This window comes from Pipistrellus kuhlii, unplaced genomic scaffold (genome assembly GCF_014108245.1).
Source record: "Pipistrellus kuhlii isolate mPipKuh1 unplaced genomic scaffold, mPipKuh1.p scaffold_m20_p_5, whole genome shotgun sequence".
Classification (NCBI taxonomy): domain Eukaryota; kingdom Metazoa; phylum Chordata; class Mammalia; order Chiroptera; family Vespertilionidae; genus Pipistrellus; species Pipistrellus kuhlii.
This window is the reverse complement of record NW_023425551.1, coordinates 30,354,732-30,374,236: the sequence shown is the minus strand read 5'-3', so window position 1 is coordinate 30,374,236 and position 19,505 is coordinate 30,354,732. Positions and strand designations below refer to the sequence as shown.

General features: G+C 41.4%; 1 protein-coding gene across 1 annotated transcript in view; it reads right to left on the bottom strand.

Annotated features, from left to right (window-relative positions):
* Positions 1-605: 605 nt before the first annotated feature.
* Positions 606-19,505, bottom strand: part of METTL24 (methyltransferase like 24) — a 75,053-nt gene continuing 56,153 nt past the window's right edge. The window contains exon 5 of the mRNA XM_036414592.2: positions 606-3,684. Within this exon, the coding sequence (XP_036270485.1) occupies positions 3,370-3,684 (315 nt within the window). The 3' untranslated portion in view covers positions 606-3,369. The remainder of the gene's footprint in view (positions 3,685-19,505) is intronic.

The window sequence follows — 19,505 nt, the reverse complement described above, 5'->3', positions numbered from 1 at the left end:
GGACATAGAGCAGTTAGAAGAGAAGCTAACCATTGTGCTAGGGCAGGTCCCACAAGCTGCCTCTGTGCATTAACTGCTCCATCTTGGAGAGGTCTGGGAGTCCTGTGGGAGGAACTGCCGTGGAGGAGAATGAGTCAGGACCACAGCTACTTACCAACCACTATGGCTTCCTGGTACATATCGATTGCATATCTGCCCTGGGTATACTGGGCTCCTCTGTTGGAATAGTCTAGATTAGAATTCAAAATTGACAGGAAAATAAATCTCTTATTGTTTCAACTCATCTTATTGCACCAAACCAACGTCTAAAAAAAACCTTGCAGTATTTTATACAATCATATAAAAGTTGCTGGTTTTACAAAGCATTGGCTTTAATGTGTTGGGAACTAGCATTTTTTCCCATATACTGCTAAACTTAAAGCATGACATTAAGTTTGCTTACTTTATTTTTTTTAAGGACAGAAATACAATAACATTATTTAAAGAATGTCAATAATTTCTAAATTTAGGCAGTTTAAAAATATACTACATTTAGGGGTATGATTTCATGTGATAAGTAAAGGTCAGATACCTCTTTCAATGTAAAAAAAAGAAAAAGGAAGACATTTTAACCCAAGTTTAAGTGTTTTATTGAATCCACAGAGCCAGCAATTGGCTAATACAAAAAAAAAAAAAAAATTATGTTACTGCTTAAAAGGAAAACAAAATTTATCTTTAGTAGAACAGATTACATTAATTGAGCTTGGAGCTACTATTGCATTGTTAAGTATAATAATCTGTTTAAATAAGGCCTTCATTTTTAATCTGGCAAAACACAATGAAGCTAGTTTTCTGGTATAAATCCAAGTTTTGCAAAATCCCAACATAAAATACTTAGGAAATGCGAGTCTTCTGCTGTATTTATTATATACTAACCTCTTACAGCCAAGGCAGAGATGCTTACATGAATAGCCAAGTCAAAGTAAACACTGTACATTCCTGAATTTACTTTTGCTCTACCCTGATGTAAACATCCATGCTGGTCAGTCAATTCTGACGGAAGTTTACTTCTCCCTGGCTCTCTCCATTTGCACATGTCAAATAGCTGCAAATATTTATATAATAACCTAGTATAACTGCATAAAATACAATCTCTCTAAGAAAAGGGGAAAGGAAAAATTGTTTTACTTTAATCTCAAGTTGTAACAGAGTTTAGGCTAAAAGGTGACCTTTGAATCTCTTACATCCTCACGTGTTTTTTCACCTGAGAAAGAACAGTTTTTTTCCTATCACTGGATAAGAGCATTATTATTAAATTTGTATTTTCAGATTCACTTATGAGCACCGCTCTGGTAAGAGTTAATTATGTTGCAGGTATTCACATCAGAGCTCATTTATCTAGGATCAAAACCTAGTTTGAAACAAAGGGAACTCACACCACACTTCCAGGCAACTGTGCCCTTTCTAAAACCCAGGAGGGAGAGTGCCAAGTATTGGGATGAGCCAGGGCCAAGAGTCACTTCCAGGCCCTTGCAAGAGCTTTCCTGGCAACCTGAACATATTGACAGAGAATTCGTTGGGTCCCCAGGTTTTGTCAGTAAGTCTCCATTTGGCAAGCATACTTTAATGAAGGCTTTTAAAATTTAACCTTATTGCTACAAAAATAACCCCAACTCTAATAGATTTGCAGGTCTGGTCTTAGTATATTTGTAGCCGTCCCCCCACCACCACCACTCCCATTTACTAATAGAAAGGCAAAAATATGTACTTTAAAAGAAGCATCTTACATTTGTTAGAGGCTATGGAGGCAGCATTGTGGAGGGACCAGCATGGGCTTCGGGATCTGACAGGCCAAGAAGTGGATTCCTGCTCCACCATCTACTAGTGTTAGTTGAATGATCTGAATAAACTATCTAACTGCTCAGTGTTTTCTATTATAGCCTGTATATGTCATTTGGGAAAATTACACTTCTTTGGAGGGTTGTTGGGAGAATTAGGAATAATCCATGACAGTGCTGAGCACACAGGAAGTGCTCAATAAATAATGGCTCTTGATTTTGTTTGTTTGTACTTTGTTTGTATTCTTCTGTGATGGTTTTGCCTGCTCTTCACCACAGCATCTTCCCAAACGCTAGTGCTGTGGTAACCTAGACCATTTCTCATGGTCGACCCCAGCTCTCCATAGTGGGGATTCTGCCCCCTAGGGGACATGTGGCACCCTCTGGAGACAAGACTGGTTGTCACAACTGACAGGGGAGGGGAAAGGTGCTCTGGTGTCTAGTGGGACCAGGGGAGATGCTGCTAAGCATCCAACAATGCACTTCCTCCCCCAACAAAGAAGGATCTAGCCCAAAACGGCAGTAGTGCTGAGGTTAAGAAACCCTGGCCAACATAATAATCACAATAAATTCTGCAGGCAGGGAAACCATAGCAACAGTGAGAAATTCATCAGAAATTCCAAGCTCTCCATAAAGGGGATGAAGGACAGTCTTAGAAATAAGCATAAAATAAGTATGAATAACTACTGAACAGGCTGCCTTGTAGGTGGGTGTGGGCGGGTGTGTTTGTGATTTGAGTTAATCTCTTCTTTAAAAAAAAAACAGTACACCCATTCTTGCTTCAGATATATATATATGGAGTGTGATGAAGTCAGTGTTCTGTAGCACCAATCTGGAATAAATGGTAACTTGCCTTGTATAAAAGGGGGCTTTCAGTAATGCCCAAGTCTTCAGACTATAAATTAAAAATCTTGATATGATTGTGTTTGCACCTGGACACTTAAGGAGAACAGGGAAGAGGTGGGTTCCAGCCAAAGGCAAGGTCCTGTGGTAAACAGCAGGCTACACACCCAAGAGTTTCATCAACCCCGTGAGAATGGAAAATGTATGTAATTTCTTTTTCATGTTGGTGAATTCACGAATTATACAGGGTGTCCCCCAAAATGTATGCTCACCTTCGAATAATTATTAAGGCAATGTGCATTAAAATACATTTCATTTTCAAAAGCTGTTGAAGTGTGAATACATTTTTTTGAGCACCCTATAGAAACATAACGAACTTGAGAGAAAACTGAGGTGAGTGGGGGGTTATCTTCCAAATAAAAATGAAGGAAGACAAGCATCCCCACTCTGTCAGAGGCAGACAGGCAAAGGGCCTGGTCTGGGCAGATGACGGCTGACTCCTGTGGCATTCCCGTGTCTGCCCCTCAACAAGTGGTAACTGTGCCCTACCTCATGGCAGGCGCCAGCCCACACACACAAGGGCAATAACAACGCCTGCCTCAAGCAGGTAGCAGGCGAGTGGGAGAAGGCAAAACGATAATGAGGATCATGGACATACTCCACTCTGCAAGTACAATACTTCCTTGAGTTTTTTATGAGGCCCTGCATCCTACTTCCACCTGGTATTTACCCAACCAAGAGTATAACAGCTACTTGCATTGAAAATGTCTTTCTTCAGGAAGAGCTGAGGTTTAGATAAATCCTTGTAACTGTGAAAAAGCCTGAAGTCATTTAGTTCCAACTCTTTGAGGAGGCTGTACCAGAACCGCACCACATTGCTGTCGCTGCCGCTGACCTCGAACCCGGGCCAGTGGAGATGGATCTCGAAGATGAGCTGTCCGATCTGTTCGAGGACATCTTCCAGAATAAGATTCTCCAAAACTTTCCATTCTGCGCTCTCCAGATCTGCTTTGAGGACATCAATCTGTAACATAAGGATAAACAGAGACCAGCATATTCAATAAGCGTGGCTTAAAATGCCACTGTGCCATCAGGAGCATCGCCGTTGAACTACTTCCCCAGAAAATAGACTTGTTCAAATTTTAGACTTAATGGTCTTTTTTCAGATGGTCACTTATAAATCTCTAACCTCACGCCACACCAAATATTACCATACAAATAACGGGATGCCAGCCAGAAGTCATAACGGACCCTCGTACTTTCTGCCCAATTGGAACGGATGCCCGAGAAGGACATGCTGGACTGTGTGTATCACAAAGCTCTGCGCCCACAGCCTCTCCCCAGAAACCCTCGTGCTGCGCAGAGGAACCCAGTGTGCCCAGACGGAGCGGTGGCCTGCAGAGGGCCTGACAGAGGACTGCTGGCTGCAGCGACCGCCTCACAAACCGTTCCCACTCCAACTTCACCGGGGCTGGAAGCCAGGGGAAGCATTCTCAGGAATATTGGACTCGTAAAAAAAAAAATAGTATTATGTCATGATTTCTTTTAAAAAGTATATAACAGCACAGAATTCTTTTTTTTTTTTTAAGTAAAAATACCATTCTCTGTTCATTTAATGAATACAAATTCACATTCTGGATGAGATAAATATGGAAAAAAGAGTAGGGTGATAGAGATTTTACAATTAATTAAGGTATGAGAGTCAGCTCCTTTTTGCTGGCTTTGCACAAAACCCATTAGAATAACAGAAAGCAATGAAAGCTAATTCTTCACTGAGCACCGACATGGACCTGGCACTATGCTAAGTGCTTCACCTTGCAATATCCAGGTACCACCCTCAACCATTCTGAAAGGGAGATTCTCTCAGTGTCCCTGTGTAGAGTTTAGGAAACAGACTCACCATAGCCCATCCCGCCACCCAGCTGGAGAGGCAGAGGTGAAATGACAACCAAATCTGCCCCATGTTCTTATCCACTACACAATGCTAACCCCCACCCGCTCCCGCCTCCCCCCAATAAACCACAAGAGGAAAAATAGTAACTCGGAGTCCCTAAAAGGCTTGGGTTTGGAAAATAAGGCGCTACTGGGGAGCGAGTGAAGGTCTGTGCGTAGAAGTATTGTTACCGACATCACTATTTCACATTGGCAGAGCACTTTCCAGCCAAAAGAATTGCTTTCTACATCTACCATCTCAGTAAAGCAGCCCCATCAGCAGACAGGGATTAGGTAAAGCTGACTGCCAAGGAATAAAGAGAAGTGGAAGTGGATAGACCACCAAGGAAGGGGATGACATTCAGACACAGACTAGAATGAAGGGGATGGAGGCAACCCTGCAGTAGAGCAAAGGCCAGCTCCCCAGGAAGTGGCAGCGCCACACTAAGCCGCCCTTCAGGACGTGCCCGCTGAAGCCACCATATCCAGCCCATGGAAGTAGGATATTTGAGGGATAGATAAGGAAGTAGAGGGATGGATAAGGACCAAGACTAATTCTGCCCCAACCTCTCCTCTCTCTCAGCACATGGCTGTTTGATAAGTTTCCCAGATGCAGCTGAGTCATGAGGCTCTCAGTGCAGAGGCAGCATTTCTTGTGGGATTTCAGAGGTGGATGGAGACGAGGCATAGAATGTAGACATAATTGCTCCAAGAAAAGGGTCTTTGCCCAGCATCCTGAGATCCTGTGCAAGACACTTTCATCCTCTTGCCTTGGATAGTACCTCCTGGTCCCTCAGAGAAAAAGGGATGATGATGTTCACAACCCCAAGATTACCAAGAGGCCGGAGAAAAGGGTAGATATCTATAAACCAGCTGGTTGGTTCAACAGTTTCAAAATGAAAGAGGAAAACTTAAAACAGACAAAAATAACTTTCTTTTCTGAAAGAAACAAAGCAAAGAAGGTTCCATGTGAACATACACAAGGCTAAAATAATTCTTGTCAACTGGATGCAACTGAAGTAATTTGCCTTTTTTTCTATCTCTGTGGCCTTGGCACGTCCTTGGCTTTGTTTAATTTTTGAAGTCTTAGGCAGAATATTCCTGAATGAGAGTGATTAACCTGCCAAAGGAGATATTTTATTAAAACTTCAAAATACTTTCTAATTGGTACAGAAAATATCCAAAACCAAAAATCAACAATTGTTATGCCAATTCACATAGTCAAGAAATTTCTTAGGTTCCTTATAGATTTATTGTTTTACTATGGTTTTCTCTGAGTTTGCATGTGTTGAATGATCAATAAATCAAAGTATTAAAGGGTTCGGTAAAGCTAATCAGCCTAAAATTGGCCTAAAAGCTATAATTATGAAATATAGAGGAATGCACTTTACATATTTTTTCCAAACATTTTTAAGATAAGCTGTTCATCAGAAGTTATGAGCAACTGGAAAATAACCAAATTATTAGACTAAATCATAGCAAATATATGCTTTCTTTGGAAATCCAATTTTCATTTACAAAACGCTAATCCATTCTAGAGATCAAAAATTATATTCATACATGACAACATCCACACCCCCTTCTGATGTCCGTGACTGAAAAGGCTCCACTTCCATCAGATTGCACAAGTTGGTCTGTCTCACGCAGCCCAGGGGTAGTGAGGCCCGAGGAGCACAGAGAGCCAAAGGCTGTGATTAGAACACGGTTTTCTCTGACCCTGTGATTCTTCTAGTTCTAGCATTTCAGAATGTTCTATTACTACTATTTTGCAAATATAATTTCCAAAAAAATAAATATTATGTTACTGCATAATGCACCACTATTATTGTTATTATAAGGCTCTAAACATCTCTAAATAAGATATGCCAATTACAATATACTAATACCGGTTTTCTACAATTGTGGCCCTAAAGATCATAATTTTAAAATAATTCATGTCAATACAACTCCTTCCTGCTTTCTGGATTAATGATGAGAAGTTGTTTTTAATGACTCAAGCAAATCCAAGCTTTTATGTATCAAGTCTACTTAAAGCAAGATTCATATATCTGCACCTACAAAACTGAAGCCGAACACATTAAAAAGAGGGTCATGTTCTCGTAGGAACATAGAAAAAAAAAAATTAATCTATCTTAAATGAACAAGAGGATTAAAGGTCTCTTTAAGAGCCTTAGGCTTTAAACCCATTAGATCAGGTTCAATTATCACTGTGGGCTGGCAGAAATGTAACATGACAAGATTTATGTCACCATCACAGGAAGGAGGTAAGACTCACCCTGCATATTATGAGACATATAAAGGGCTACTCGAAGCTAATGTAAAGCCAGTTCTGAAATAATAATCGAAGAAAATAAGCTTTATGTAGTGATCGGCTCACAGAAATAACCTTCGTAGGGGAGCAACACTCAGCAAATGAATTTTTAAAAAGTAAGGAAAATATTTACACACAAAGGCTCTCTTGCCAGATCTCCAGCCTCTTCCAAAGGCTGCTGAGCAAGTGTCTGGACAGGACCAAGTGATGAAATGCGAGAACTCAGAAACCCAGGTGAGGGCAGGTCATTGGTGAGCTGGTGACAAGAAGCCAGAAGTCAGCAAGGCTATGGATGGCATACAACAACAAGGAAGGAAGCAGAACAAATTCCGGCAGGATGGAGGTGGCAGCAGGGACCTCCCTGGCCACAGGCAGAGTCATGCAGAAAGGCTGTGACAGGACCAAGGACAGCACCAGGCTGCAGCTTTAATTTCTTTATTTCTACCCCACTTCCCTGGGCAGCTAAAACCAGCACACAGCCTCTCACGTCAGACCAGAACCCCGTGCCTTTGAGCTACATCACCTTTACCTGGTTCGTTTATTTTTCTGACCTAATCATATTTATGCAAGCATTCTCAAGTATTTCCAGAAGAAGATGGGGTATATCATATAAGCATGTGTAAACTACTCCTAAACAAACAGATGTGTGAACAAACAAATGACCAAGAAAACACCCAAATAGAATGTTCCTTGGCCAGACATGTTCTTGGGGTTCAGTAAGAGGGGGGTCTTCGAGGTGGGACCAAGGCAATCGCAGAGCACTGTGAGGCCAGCAAGGCGATGGAGGCTGCATAAAGCAAGGCCCAAGTGCAAAAAGCAAGCACTGATTTAGGGGGACACACAACAACCTCACTGGGTGATTCAGGAACTTTTCAATATACTGAAATGTGAGTTAGAAATAACACTGCCCTGGGGGTGAAAACTATGGAAGGATCAGCAGTGAGTGAAGGCAAGTGTCAGAAGACAGAATTGAGAGGAGATGAGGGAATAGCAACAGGGCTTGTGGGCAGGGCGGGGGAGGGAAGGGGGAAGGAAGAGAAGGTGCTGTATGTCAGGGCCACTTTGACGGCCACCACTTCTGGACCCTGGATGGACTCCTGGGGAAGTACATAACGTGGTTTCCACTCCTTTGTTGACATGCCTGATTCCCCTTCCCTCCCCCCCCCCCCCCACCTCCTTCACCCCTGTTACTTGGGCTGTAAGTTCTTCCAGAGCAGGACCTAACTCCTCTGTGGTATCAAGTTTCTATGAGAGTTCCTGGCAGACAATCTGTGTAATGTCCTATCCTGTCTGCTCTGCTTCTGTAACGTCTGACACCTGGCCCCTCTTCTCTGCCCCTCACTTCCTCACCGCGATCATCGTACTTCAGACCGCACTGACTGGAAGGGAGGAGAGAGGATCCAAAGGTTGGAAGTTAGGAATGAGGGCAGCCATGGATTCCAACGGCCTTCTCTGCACACATGGTGTTGGGGTCTTGATTAACAACATTTTATAAACCCTACACGTTAGCCAAAGGCAGTTCCTTGCTATTCCTGGAAATGCCATGAAATGCCTCACCTTGATCCTTGCTCCATGCTGCTTTCTCTGTGTCGATGGAACACCAACAAAGGTTCCTGCTGGTCACCGCCTCTCCCCTCCACCCCCACACACAGAGCCCCATGGCCTTCTTCAAGCACAGGCTGGATTCCATTTTTCTTTAAGAAACTCATGTATTGGGGTTATTAAGAAATCCTTACCCTCAGGATCTAAAGCAGAAACAATCATCTAAGAAGGAGTTATTCACCATATTCTGACAAGACTTAGAAATACAAACAAACTGTTTTTCTCCTCTTGGATATTTAACTGACAATCCGCAAGGCTCCCATCCCAAACATGGTCTAGTTAATGATTCCAACACTGAAATAAGGAAATAGGTGGCATCCGTATGTAATTCTACAGATGGCATGCGTTTTTTTGGTTTTGTCGTGTCGTGTATGAGGCAGGGACTTGTTTCAATGTAAACGCACAGGAGTGTTTAGGAATGTTACGCAGCGGAGCTGTGCTGTCCTATACAACGCCACTCACCACGTGTGGCCATCCAAATGTTACTTAACTAAAATAAAATGCAATTAAAATTTCACTTCCTCCACCACATTTCAGGTGCTCGATAGTCACCTGTGCTAGTGGCTACCATCAGACATGTCCACCGTCACACAAAGTTCTGTGGGACAGTGCTGCCAGGGTCTGGGCATCAGAGCCACCGGAGGACTGGTGAACACTGGTACACGCCTTCCGATTCAGCAGGTCTGGATCGGGGCCTGAATATGTGCTTTTCTACCAGAAGGCCAGTTGATGGTGATGCTGCTGGCAACTCGACCTTATTTTAGATGCATTCCACATATTCCAGCATCCTTAGTTACCTGTACAGAGCGGTGCCCCTGTTGAAAAAAGTTACTACTCAGAGTTGAAGCCTTCTATGGAGAAGTGATGAGTGGCAGTGCAATAGACCAGCACTGTTGGAGGTCAAAGTCCCTACTTCAACGTTCTCTGTTCTTGCTCAGCATTTCCTGAAACGCTCAGCAGCATTCTGGTCCTGGGATCACTGCCCTTCCTCCGGATTCTCGGGGCATTTCCTTATTGCCTCCTCCTCCTTTGTTCCAGAACCATGCGAACTCTTCTCCTGCCAGGATTCTCGTGACCACTATACTGCACTCTCCTCCCTGCCTCTCTCGGCCCAGAAACGTGCAATGCATTCCCCCAAAGGGGCTACAAGATCACATAGTTCCTTTCGCCTGAAAAAGGTGAGCTTGAGGTATCATTTAATGAAGTTGGCTCTCTTCTTTATTGATTGCATACTAACGTCTAGCATATACTTCAAAGCCAGATACTGACATTATTTTAACCATTTGATAAATCCTATGGCTATTTACTGAAAGCACAGATGCATTTTCTTGGAGAAGTAAAGCAAACTTCAGTCAGAACTCAAGTGGAATGAGAAAATAAAGATATCTTCAGTTTCATAATGCTCCCATAATAGCATTCATTTTAGAAAATTTTAAGTTGAATGTGTCAAGTCTTTCCCCTGAAAAAGAATTATAGTGTAACTAGGGCAGATCCTGGCTTTCTGGAGCTTGAAGCTTATTTAATTTGAGGGCCCTCTTTAAGAAAAAGAATATATCAGTCCTAGCTGGTTTGGCTCAGTGGTAAAGTGTCAGCCTGTGGACTGAAGGGTCCCGGGTTCAATTCTAGTCAAGGGCATATACCTGGGTTACAGGCTGGATCCCCAGTAAGGGCCATGCAGGAAGCAGCTGATCAATGATACTCTCACATCATTGATGTTTTTATCTCTCTCTCTCCCTCTCCCTGCCTCTCTGAAATCAATAAAAATATTCTCTTAAGAAAAAGAAAACATCATTATAAAATGTAGAATTAGGTAAAAATAATTTCTGGTTATAATTAAGACATATGCACAAGTCCCAACCTAAGAGAAAAAATAAGATTAAATAAAAGCAAATTATGGTATAAACAGATGTATGGCTAAAAGCCAGGAAATAATTTTTTTTTTAAATCCCGCAAGAAAAAATACTAGCAGTGCCAGTTTTGAACCTTCTGTTAAATTTATGTAGCGATTAAAATGAGAAGAGAAAGAAAGATTACACACAAAAGGATTAATACTGACCACCACGTGACGATATCACCCATACAATACTCAAAGGAATGTGCTAGATATCCAGATGTAGGTTATATAAAAAAATCTCACCTTAAGGAATATGTTAAGACAATGACTTGTCAAAATAAACATTTATTGACTCTCACTGTATATTGCTAAAACATCCCTAACATTTGCTTTAGGTGTGCCATCCCTCAGAACACAATACCTATCTTTTTTTTAAAATCTTGAATCAACTGGTAGTAAAAAAAAAAAAAACAAACAAACAAACAAACAAAAAAAAACTAATAAGCAACTTTAATCAAGCACTTGCTGTGTGTTCAGCCAAGCAGCATGCTAAGCGTTTTAAAGAAATGTCCAAAGCAATCCCCAATGAACACAGGAAATGAGTGCTTTATCACCCACATTTTACAGAGAAACTTCGGCCTATGTAGGTCACACACAGTTTGTGAGAGGTGAAGTCTAAACCAAATCCAAGCAGTTTCCATAGAAACCTGAGCTTCAGAGAAGTTAATCCACCCACCCAGATCACACAGCTATCGAGTGGTAGGATCAGGATTCTAACGGGGTCTGCCTTCAAAACAGAAGTTCTTAACAACATGTTCTTAACGCCAGGGATACTCTCACAATAGGAAAGGGTCCAAGCACAAAATGTGATACCGTCAAGGGTTTCTGGACTTACAGCTCCTTTTGCGAAAATGAGAGACTAGGGAAATGCAAATGTGGAATACTTATTAATTTAATAAGTCTTTTATAAATTATATTTTTCCATTACAGTTTACATTCAATATTGTTTTGTATCGTTTCATGTGTAACCCCTCTAGTGCTTAGACTCATGGACACAGAGAACAGACTGATGGCTGTCAGGTGGGAGCGGTGTTGGGCTGGGTGAAAAGGGAGCAGGGAGTCAGTAAGTTTCTGTTGAGCTCCTGGCACAGGCGTGGCCCACCTCCTGCCATGTTTGCAGGTGAAGGGCAGCAAACAGGTCTGCCTGCAGCAAGGCATGCCCATTGAGCAGCTGCAGCATATTTTATCATTGGAACTAGTGCCCTCTCCTCTTATTTCAAGTACTTAGAATAAACCTTGTCATTTATATCCATTTCATAGCTTTCCTATGACCAAAAGGCATAATTTGGGGCTAGGACATTTTCTTTGTCACCTCATGTTCTATCAAGTTTCATACAATTTTAAAAAATATTTTTAACGTTTTTCTTGATTTTTAGAGAGAGAGAAAGGGAGAGGAAGAGAGTGAGAGAATCATTGATTGGCTGCCTCCTGCACGCCCTGTGCTAGGGATCAAACCTGAAACTGGCAACCTTCTGGTTCATGGGTCGACGCTCAACCACCGAGCCACACCAGCCAGATTAGTTTACCCTACAGACAACTACATGGCAAGGTGAGAGCGACCTTCCTGGAAAATGGGACCTCTCTCATTTCATTTTCACGCTCATATGAATTTAGCAAAAAGTTTGTATTTTTTCATTGTTTTACATCTGGCAGTCTCTGAACTGCATAAGCAGGGGTGACTGCAAATCACACACAAAAAAATGAAAAGAAAGAAAGAAATGAACATAGCACAGATGGGAGAGTGGAGGAGTCATTTCAACATTTATCAAGATGGAAGTGTTTAAGAGCCTCATTAGTTTGACAAGGAGCAGGCCAGGGAAGGGGATGCGAAGGAAAAGGGGGGTGGGGTGGAGACCAGGCAGCTTCTCCAATCGCTGCACCCCTTGTAGAGGCCCTTCTGGTTGAAGTATCCCCTCTCCTAGCACCTTTCTCAGTCCTCTAGTCCCACAATAGGAACAGTCGGATGGCTGCCTAACAGATACCTTTCCTACTTTGTTGGCTACGGGTTGACATGTGGGAGATTTGACAGCTGATAATCTCTGAAAATCATTCAAATCCCTGTACCTCTATATCCCTGTACCAAGAGCGATCAATGCATATACTGGATTTTTATTTATTTTTATTTTATTTGTTTAAGTCTGTGTGTTGGCCCAGTACAGCGAGAGTGGAGGTAATCATGAAAGTTTTATGGGTTGTCAACCAGGGACTGCATCATCTTGCTTGATTTCAGTGGCGGCTGTTTATACAATTTTTAAATCACGATTCCCAGAGTCCTCTGTCTGGCTTCTTTAAAAGAACTGCTGATGCCTGGGAGGCTTTAGCCTGGAGGCGGTTCGGTTTTATTGGAGCTGGAGGAGTTTTCCAGATGGCGCTTTTTTCAGTGGAAACAAAGGGTAGGATGCAGTGTCCCTAACAGGCGCTCACCCCTTATGGAGCTTGGCGGCCGGTCTATGGTGAACCTGGCACCATGGGCGCCTTCCCTTCAGTGCACGCTGTGTGTTTCAGGAAGTGGGTTGGTTTCAGGGAGGCATTTTTCAGGCACTAAGGGAAGCTCTGAATCCTGTTAAAGAGAATGAGGATCCTTGCCTCACAGCCTACCTGTTCCTTCCTGGTAATGACATTTGAACCCCCACAGAACCAAACCTCTCACAAAGCATTACTGCAGCAAGTTTAAGTTCCCCCGGTTACTAATGATCCTCCTACCGGCGTTTTCCATAAATGTCTCAACGGAGGAAAATGTATTCCGATTGTCTTGTTTCTGATGTGGGAAGGACAAGCAGCAGCATCTTGGTTCTTCTGAAATGAGCTGCCAGATGGGGTTGAGTTCCTTCGTCACTGGAAGGTTAACTAATGAATTCAGGTTGAAAACAGCTTCTTCCTATTCCTTAGTTAAGAACATGCATTTTCAATTTGTTGTTTCCATAAAACTGAGTGTGGTGAACTAGATTATTTCAGCTGTGAGGGTCTTGATCTATACTTGAAATTGCCATCCACACACACATTTGAACTTGAAAATACAGTATACAGGGAAGGACCAACAAAAGAGAGTCCATACTCCAAGCAAAACATGCATATAGTCTATTTTTTTAGTTCGGTTCTCAGTTATCGATTGGGTAATTTGCAAACCCACATTCAAAAGTGCACAGTTCATAGCTAAATATTTATTTTGAGTCGTCTGCAGTTTGGATTAACTAGATCCCTGGAGGAAAATAATAAGTTGCTGATAGTGCAAAAACAGCTTTCATTGTTTGTGGGGAATGTGACGTATTTCTGCTTTCTTCATAGACAAAAAGCCAGTACAAATTTGTTTATAGAAGCCCCAGAGGAACTTTAAGAGGCCTTAGTAATAAATATTTCTTTTTAAAATGAATTATTAAATAGAGCTTTTAAAATGCGTTGCTCTGCAGCTTTAATTTTACCGCACTGGGATAGGACTTTTTTCAAAAATAAATGTGTTTTATTTAAAAGTTGGTTGTAAAAGTGCAACTGAGAAAAGAAATGTATGGAACCAAAGTAGAACCCCTTTATTCCTGCCCACATTTTAAATTCTGGTAGAGCTTTGTAGCTATGACAGCTATTGCTGAAGCACTGAGGCTGACTAACGTCACCTTCACCAAACACTGGTTCTTAATCAATCTCATTAATGCTTGAACTATGTCAACTCGAGAGAGATCTTTGCCTTGAATAGCCCACCTTCCACAATGTTTCCAGAATTATCTACCTAATTTAAAACCCAGGCCAGTAAGCTCCTTGTGTCAGGGCCCCTTTACAGAGCTCCCTCTCAGCCTGGGTCTACCCTCCCCTTTTGCCTCATTTCCTTGCTCTCTCCGCAAACCACCTTTGTGCCAGCCAAACTTTTTACCTGTTTTAGAAATCATGATTCTCTTTCTCACCTCTGCGCCCTTGCATTTAATGTTTCCCCTCCCTTCTAGCTCTGATAAACTCCCATCCAACTTTTAAGAGCCAGATGAAATAGCATCTCTTCTGTGCCACCTCCCTGACCACCCAAGAAAAAAGAGCTACTTCTCTTCTGTGTCTCTTGGGGTTGCACTGACTACATTCCTATATAGTTCTTGTGCAAATGTCTGTCTCCCCCTATAGACCATGGTGTCCTTAAAGGCAAGGACCCACGTCATTGCTTCTTTGTCCTTGGTTGAGTTCTTGATTTGCAGGAGGCTCTCATTTTTACTGAAATGCCCAAAGAGTGTTCAATTGCATCCAGCAAAAGTGAACAACAAACAATGAAATCCAGTCTCTCTTCTTCATTGACAGCATGGAATATGAAGTAGTTGAGAGTAATTAGTACATGTGGCAAGCATTAACAACCTAGGGCTGGCCTGTAGAAGGGAAGCTCGCCATGAAACTCTGTGGGTAGGCACCTCCACATCATTCCAGTCATAGAGAAGGCAAACCACACCCAGATGTTTCTCCTTCCCACCGTCCTTCGGCCTTCCTCTTCCACTTCCTGCCATAGAGAAGGCAAATCACACCCACAGCATTCACTCTCAGATGCCCTCTGGCTGGCCAAAGCTCTTTATATACCAAGCCATACACAGAAATGTTCTTCTTTTCCACCTCAGCCAACTTCCATTCCCCCAGCCAAGTGTCAGGCAACACCTTCTTGAGACACAAATAAAATTACAAGACTTACGTAGGTGATGCTCAGGCAAGAAGAAGCTTAATCTTTCCAAGAGAAATATCTGTTTAAAAGATTAGCTAATTAATTCATTAGCTAATGACTCTCACCAGCAGAATATACTGAAGAAATGTTTTTAGTGGAAGGCCTTCCCAAATGCCCTTGGGTTTTCTGGGTCAGTGGAGACCACCAGCCCCAAGGTGGAAGAGATGCTGTCAGCAGCCAGACATCCCCTATTTCCTAAAAGGTTGCTCACACCTGGCAAGTCTGCAGGGAATTCCCATTGTGTCTTCCTTAGAGGGTCAGTGCTCAGAAGATCACAATCTCTGAGTATACACTTTTGTCCTCATGGAAAGAAATCATTAAAAAAAAAAAAAAATAGAATTCGGGCAGGAGAGCAAGAAGAAAAAGTTTGAAAGAAGAGATGTGTCAATATTGAGGGAACACACACAGAAGGCACAGTGCCTAAATAGATGGCACTCACACAAAAGCCAAATGAAAAAATCAGAAATGCCAGCCAACCCAACCTTTTTTCTACTTAAAATGCTTTTCCTTTAAATAAGTTGTGTCCTATATTTTGTAAAAAATTACAAAAGATTGAGTGAGTCAGAAAACCCCTGAGCACTTTTTCCCCTGAAATTATGAAAGCCTACTGAAAAGCTCAAAATGTTTCTGCCCTACTCTCGCTTCTAGTGATATTCATTTCTATCCCCAGTTTGATCTTGTTTCCAGGCCAGCCACTCCTCTTACAGCCACACATGCTGAGATCAAAGGATGGAGAGGCTGTGACATGCAAGACTAATGTTACAGAGAGAAGAGTTGGAAAGGGCTCACACTTCATTAAAAAAAAAAAAAAAATTTCAACAGATAAAAACCATTTTCAGAGGAAGCCAAAAAAAAAAAAAAAAAAATAGTAGCAACTTTAAATTTCATTTGGGGAGCTTAAGGGATGTTATATCCTTATGTGGTTGCCTAGGGAACAGGATTCATTTATCCTTTACTATCCAATAATTTATTGGAAATTGCCATTCTATATTATATCTACAATTGCTAAATTTTCCAAATGAAAAAGCCCCTCCAAAATTCACTGTAAATTGAAGAGCCCCTCAAAAAAATACAGTTTAAGTTATAGTTTTGGGGATCTTTGTCAGGAAAACATTATAGAAAGCAAAAGCTCTTTTAATATCTCTTCTTTTCCCAATACATTCTTCTACTTGAACAGAAGATGTTCTTATTCATAATATCTTATTCTTCATTTTGATTACTGAATGTGGAGTCTTCTTATAAATAAGTGAATTTGTCTTGATTAAACACACTTATCTTATTATAGTATGCAAAAAATATATATAAATGCAAATATTCTAGTCTGAACTAATCCATGCAAAATTATTCTGATTTTCCCCTCAGCATGAACAGAAGCATATCAAATATCCTTGATAACAGATAAGAAGCCAGGAGTGACTTTTGGTTTTTTGTACATAATAAATTTTCTTCAACTCTTGCTTGTTATAGGCCCAACCATGATGGCGAAAAGTTTGGGTAACTGTCATGGGGAGGCTTACTGAAAGGGCCATCAATTCTATTAGTACATGTTTGTTGTGTATATGAAAGCAACACTGATGGCCAAATCCCTATCCTTTCTACTTCCTGTAATTCTATCAGGCCGAGTAATTATGTCACTGAATGTGCTGAGCCTTTCATTTCTGATTCCCTTGTGTTGTTAAATGAATAAAGGGCTTTCTGAGAGCTCACTCTCCAGTGGGTAGAATATTCCTTCTGTTTATGTTCCTTGCTAATGCTTTTGGTTTCTCTACACATTATCACTTTTCACGAGGAAGCTAGATGAAGAAGCTAAATGTTATCTCTTCACTTTCCTCTTTGAACAACTTGTGTTAAAACCTAGATCAGGAAAAGAAACTGAGACCAATGGCTAAAGAGGAGGTAAAATGTGATTTGGTGAGTTCAATTTTAAAATCCTGGCTATCCTGTGCCTGAGACTCTGTAATATAAACACTTACTTAGAACCATCTATGAAATGATAGCTATCAGCTAAATAGCAAAATCTCAATTAGCCAGAATTTAATCACAGGAGAGATATTCCTACTTGTCACACAGCATTATTTTGGGCACTGTGGAGCTTAAAAATATGCCCCTATGTTTTTTTCTGAGGATCAATTTTTAAGGAAGTTGAATGACAATGAACTAATTAATATAAGTAACCTTGTTTTTTTAAATAAAATAAAAAAATCCAGGAAAGTCCTAAAGTAAGTCCACACCCAGTCCTATCTTCTACAACTAATTAACTGCACCAAGAGCATGAAATTCAGAATGACTTCACATGAGTGCCAAATATCGCACCTTCCTCGCTCTATTTATCAACCAGGGCCTGTGGAACTCTGGATAAAAGTGTTTGAACACAGAAGTGCTGAGGAAGGTTAACAACATTTGTTGAAACAACATTTATCAACACAATCCTATCAATTTTAGGGTTTAAATTAATAATGTGCTTTTTCCTGTTTTATTTGAGAGTATTCAATTCTGCTATAGCAAAAGAGAAATCAAATGGGATAGGTGAAACTTGCAAGATGTGTTAAGTAGTACATACATGTGCTGAGCATAGACAGAGATGGAAAGGCTGACTAAACACAAAATTGTCAGTAAACATTAAGCATGCATGAGGTATGCAAGTCACTCAATATTCATGAGACCTTAAATTGACCACCCATTGGTCACACCCACTCTGGCCCACAGGCATTCTACAGATAAAATTCAGAGCTGCTCATAGACTAACTGGTGAGCTTACAGTTGTGGCCAGACATACTTGTCCCCGTGTCTCTCCAATTGAGACTCCTTGCTCCAAACCTCAACTCTGTTCCTCCTAAACACACCATAAGCAGAAAAGGCTGACGAGAGAGGAGGAAGGGGAGGGGAAAATGGAGAAGAGGAAGGAGGAAAAGGAGAAGTGGGGGAAGGTTGAGGAGGAGGCTGGGGGGGGAGGGAGGTAGATACTGACAAGGTACTACCTCATTTGTACCCAATCCTAAGTACATAAACCTACTCCATCTCTTTCCCCTTACTTTTCACTGTGTGTTTTAAATGGATTCAATAAACCATGTAATTCCAACATCTTAATTTGGAAGTAGCTTGCCTGGGAGTATAAATTTGGAGACTACATTATTGCATCAAGGTAATTTCCCACATGACAAAACTCAACGGTACTTCTTAAGCCTTCATGCTATCTGCTAAATGTCTGCCACCAAGGGCCAATAGAAGAAAAATAAATGAAAGATGGCAACCAGTTATTAATAGGGAAACCTGAAGTAGTCAATCCTGCTTATTTCTGTCGCTTGGTTACAACTGATCATTGCTGTGACTTTATATTCCATACATAGAAGTAGTTGTGTTTTCTCCTGGCAAATTTATCCCTAACTGGAATCATTAAATTACTGATACTAGTATTTCATAATGCTCCACAGAGAATATAGTGGTGTGTAAGGAGGGCTATAATCTCAGGGTGCTCAGCCAGATGGACAAGTTTCACTACCGTCATTTTAGAAAGACGCTTACCCACGGTGTGGAACTAACTCATTTCATTGCCCCTGCATTCATGTACTACATGTTTCACATCGGCCAAGGACTATAGGAAAGATGACTGAATTACATGATTTCTACCAATGCCGTGAAGCAGGTAAACTATTTGAAATGCACATCAATTATGATTGTCACTGATGAAAAATTGATCCCAAGGACATTGAAGAGGTGTCTGAACATCAGGTTCGCACTGCTGCTGTTCCAAACACTTCCAAAACCCAATTCAGAATGCTGACTCCATTTCCTGGGGTAAATGGTTGACCTATTGGGAATTTCTCACTATCACTAAGAAAGCAGAAGAGCAATAAAATATACCAAATGTTCCATACCGTATACTCCATTGCACTTGAATATTGGCCTAAGACAGTTCAAATTAACCCAACCCAACAAAAACTGTTTAATAAGCAGCTTTCAAATGGGGAGCAGCTGGCCAGGCTCTGTGCTAGGTTCCTTACAGACCCTTATGTCTTTAGTCCCAACAGAATTGCACAGGAGATATTATCATCCCCATTTTACAGAAAAATAAAATGTGGCTCGAAGGGCTTCCTTCACCTGTGCTATTCGCACAACCAACAGAAGGTAAAACTGGCATTAGGGTCTCTTTGGCTGAGACCCTTCCTCTGGGCGACAGAGCCCAATCTTGCTACCTACCTCAACAATGGCATTCTGAAATGTCATCACCACTGCTTTCCTCTGCCAATAACTTGATGAGGCAACTGGGAGAAACCCTCAGGACTCATTTCAGACTGATAACTGGATCTCTCCGGCTCGTCAGAATAATGATGCCATGGCAAAGAGCAAAACCAATAAAGGTTTCTAAGGAAAGAGCTGTGCCAAATACGCTTGTGGCCAGCCTCTTTCTCTGCCTCAACTGCTAGC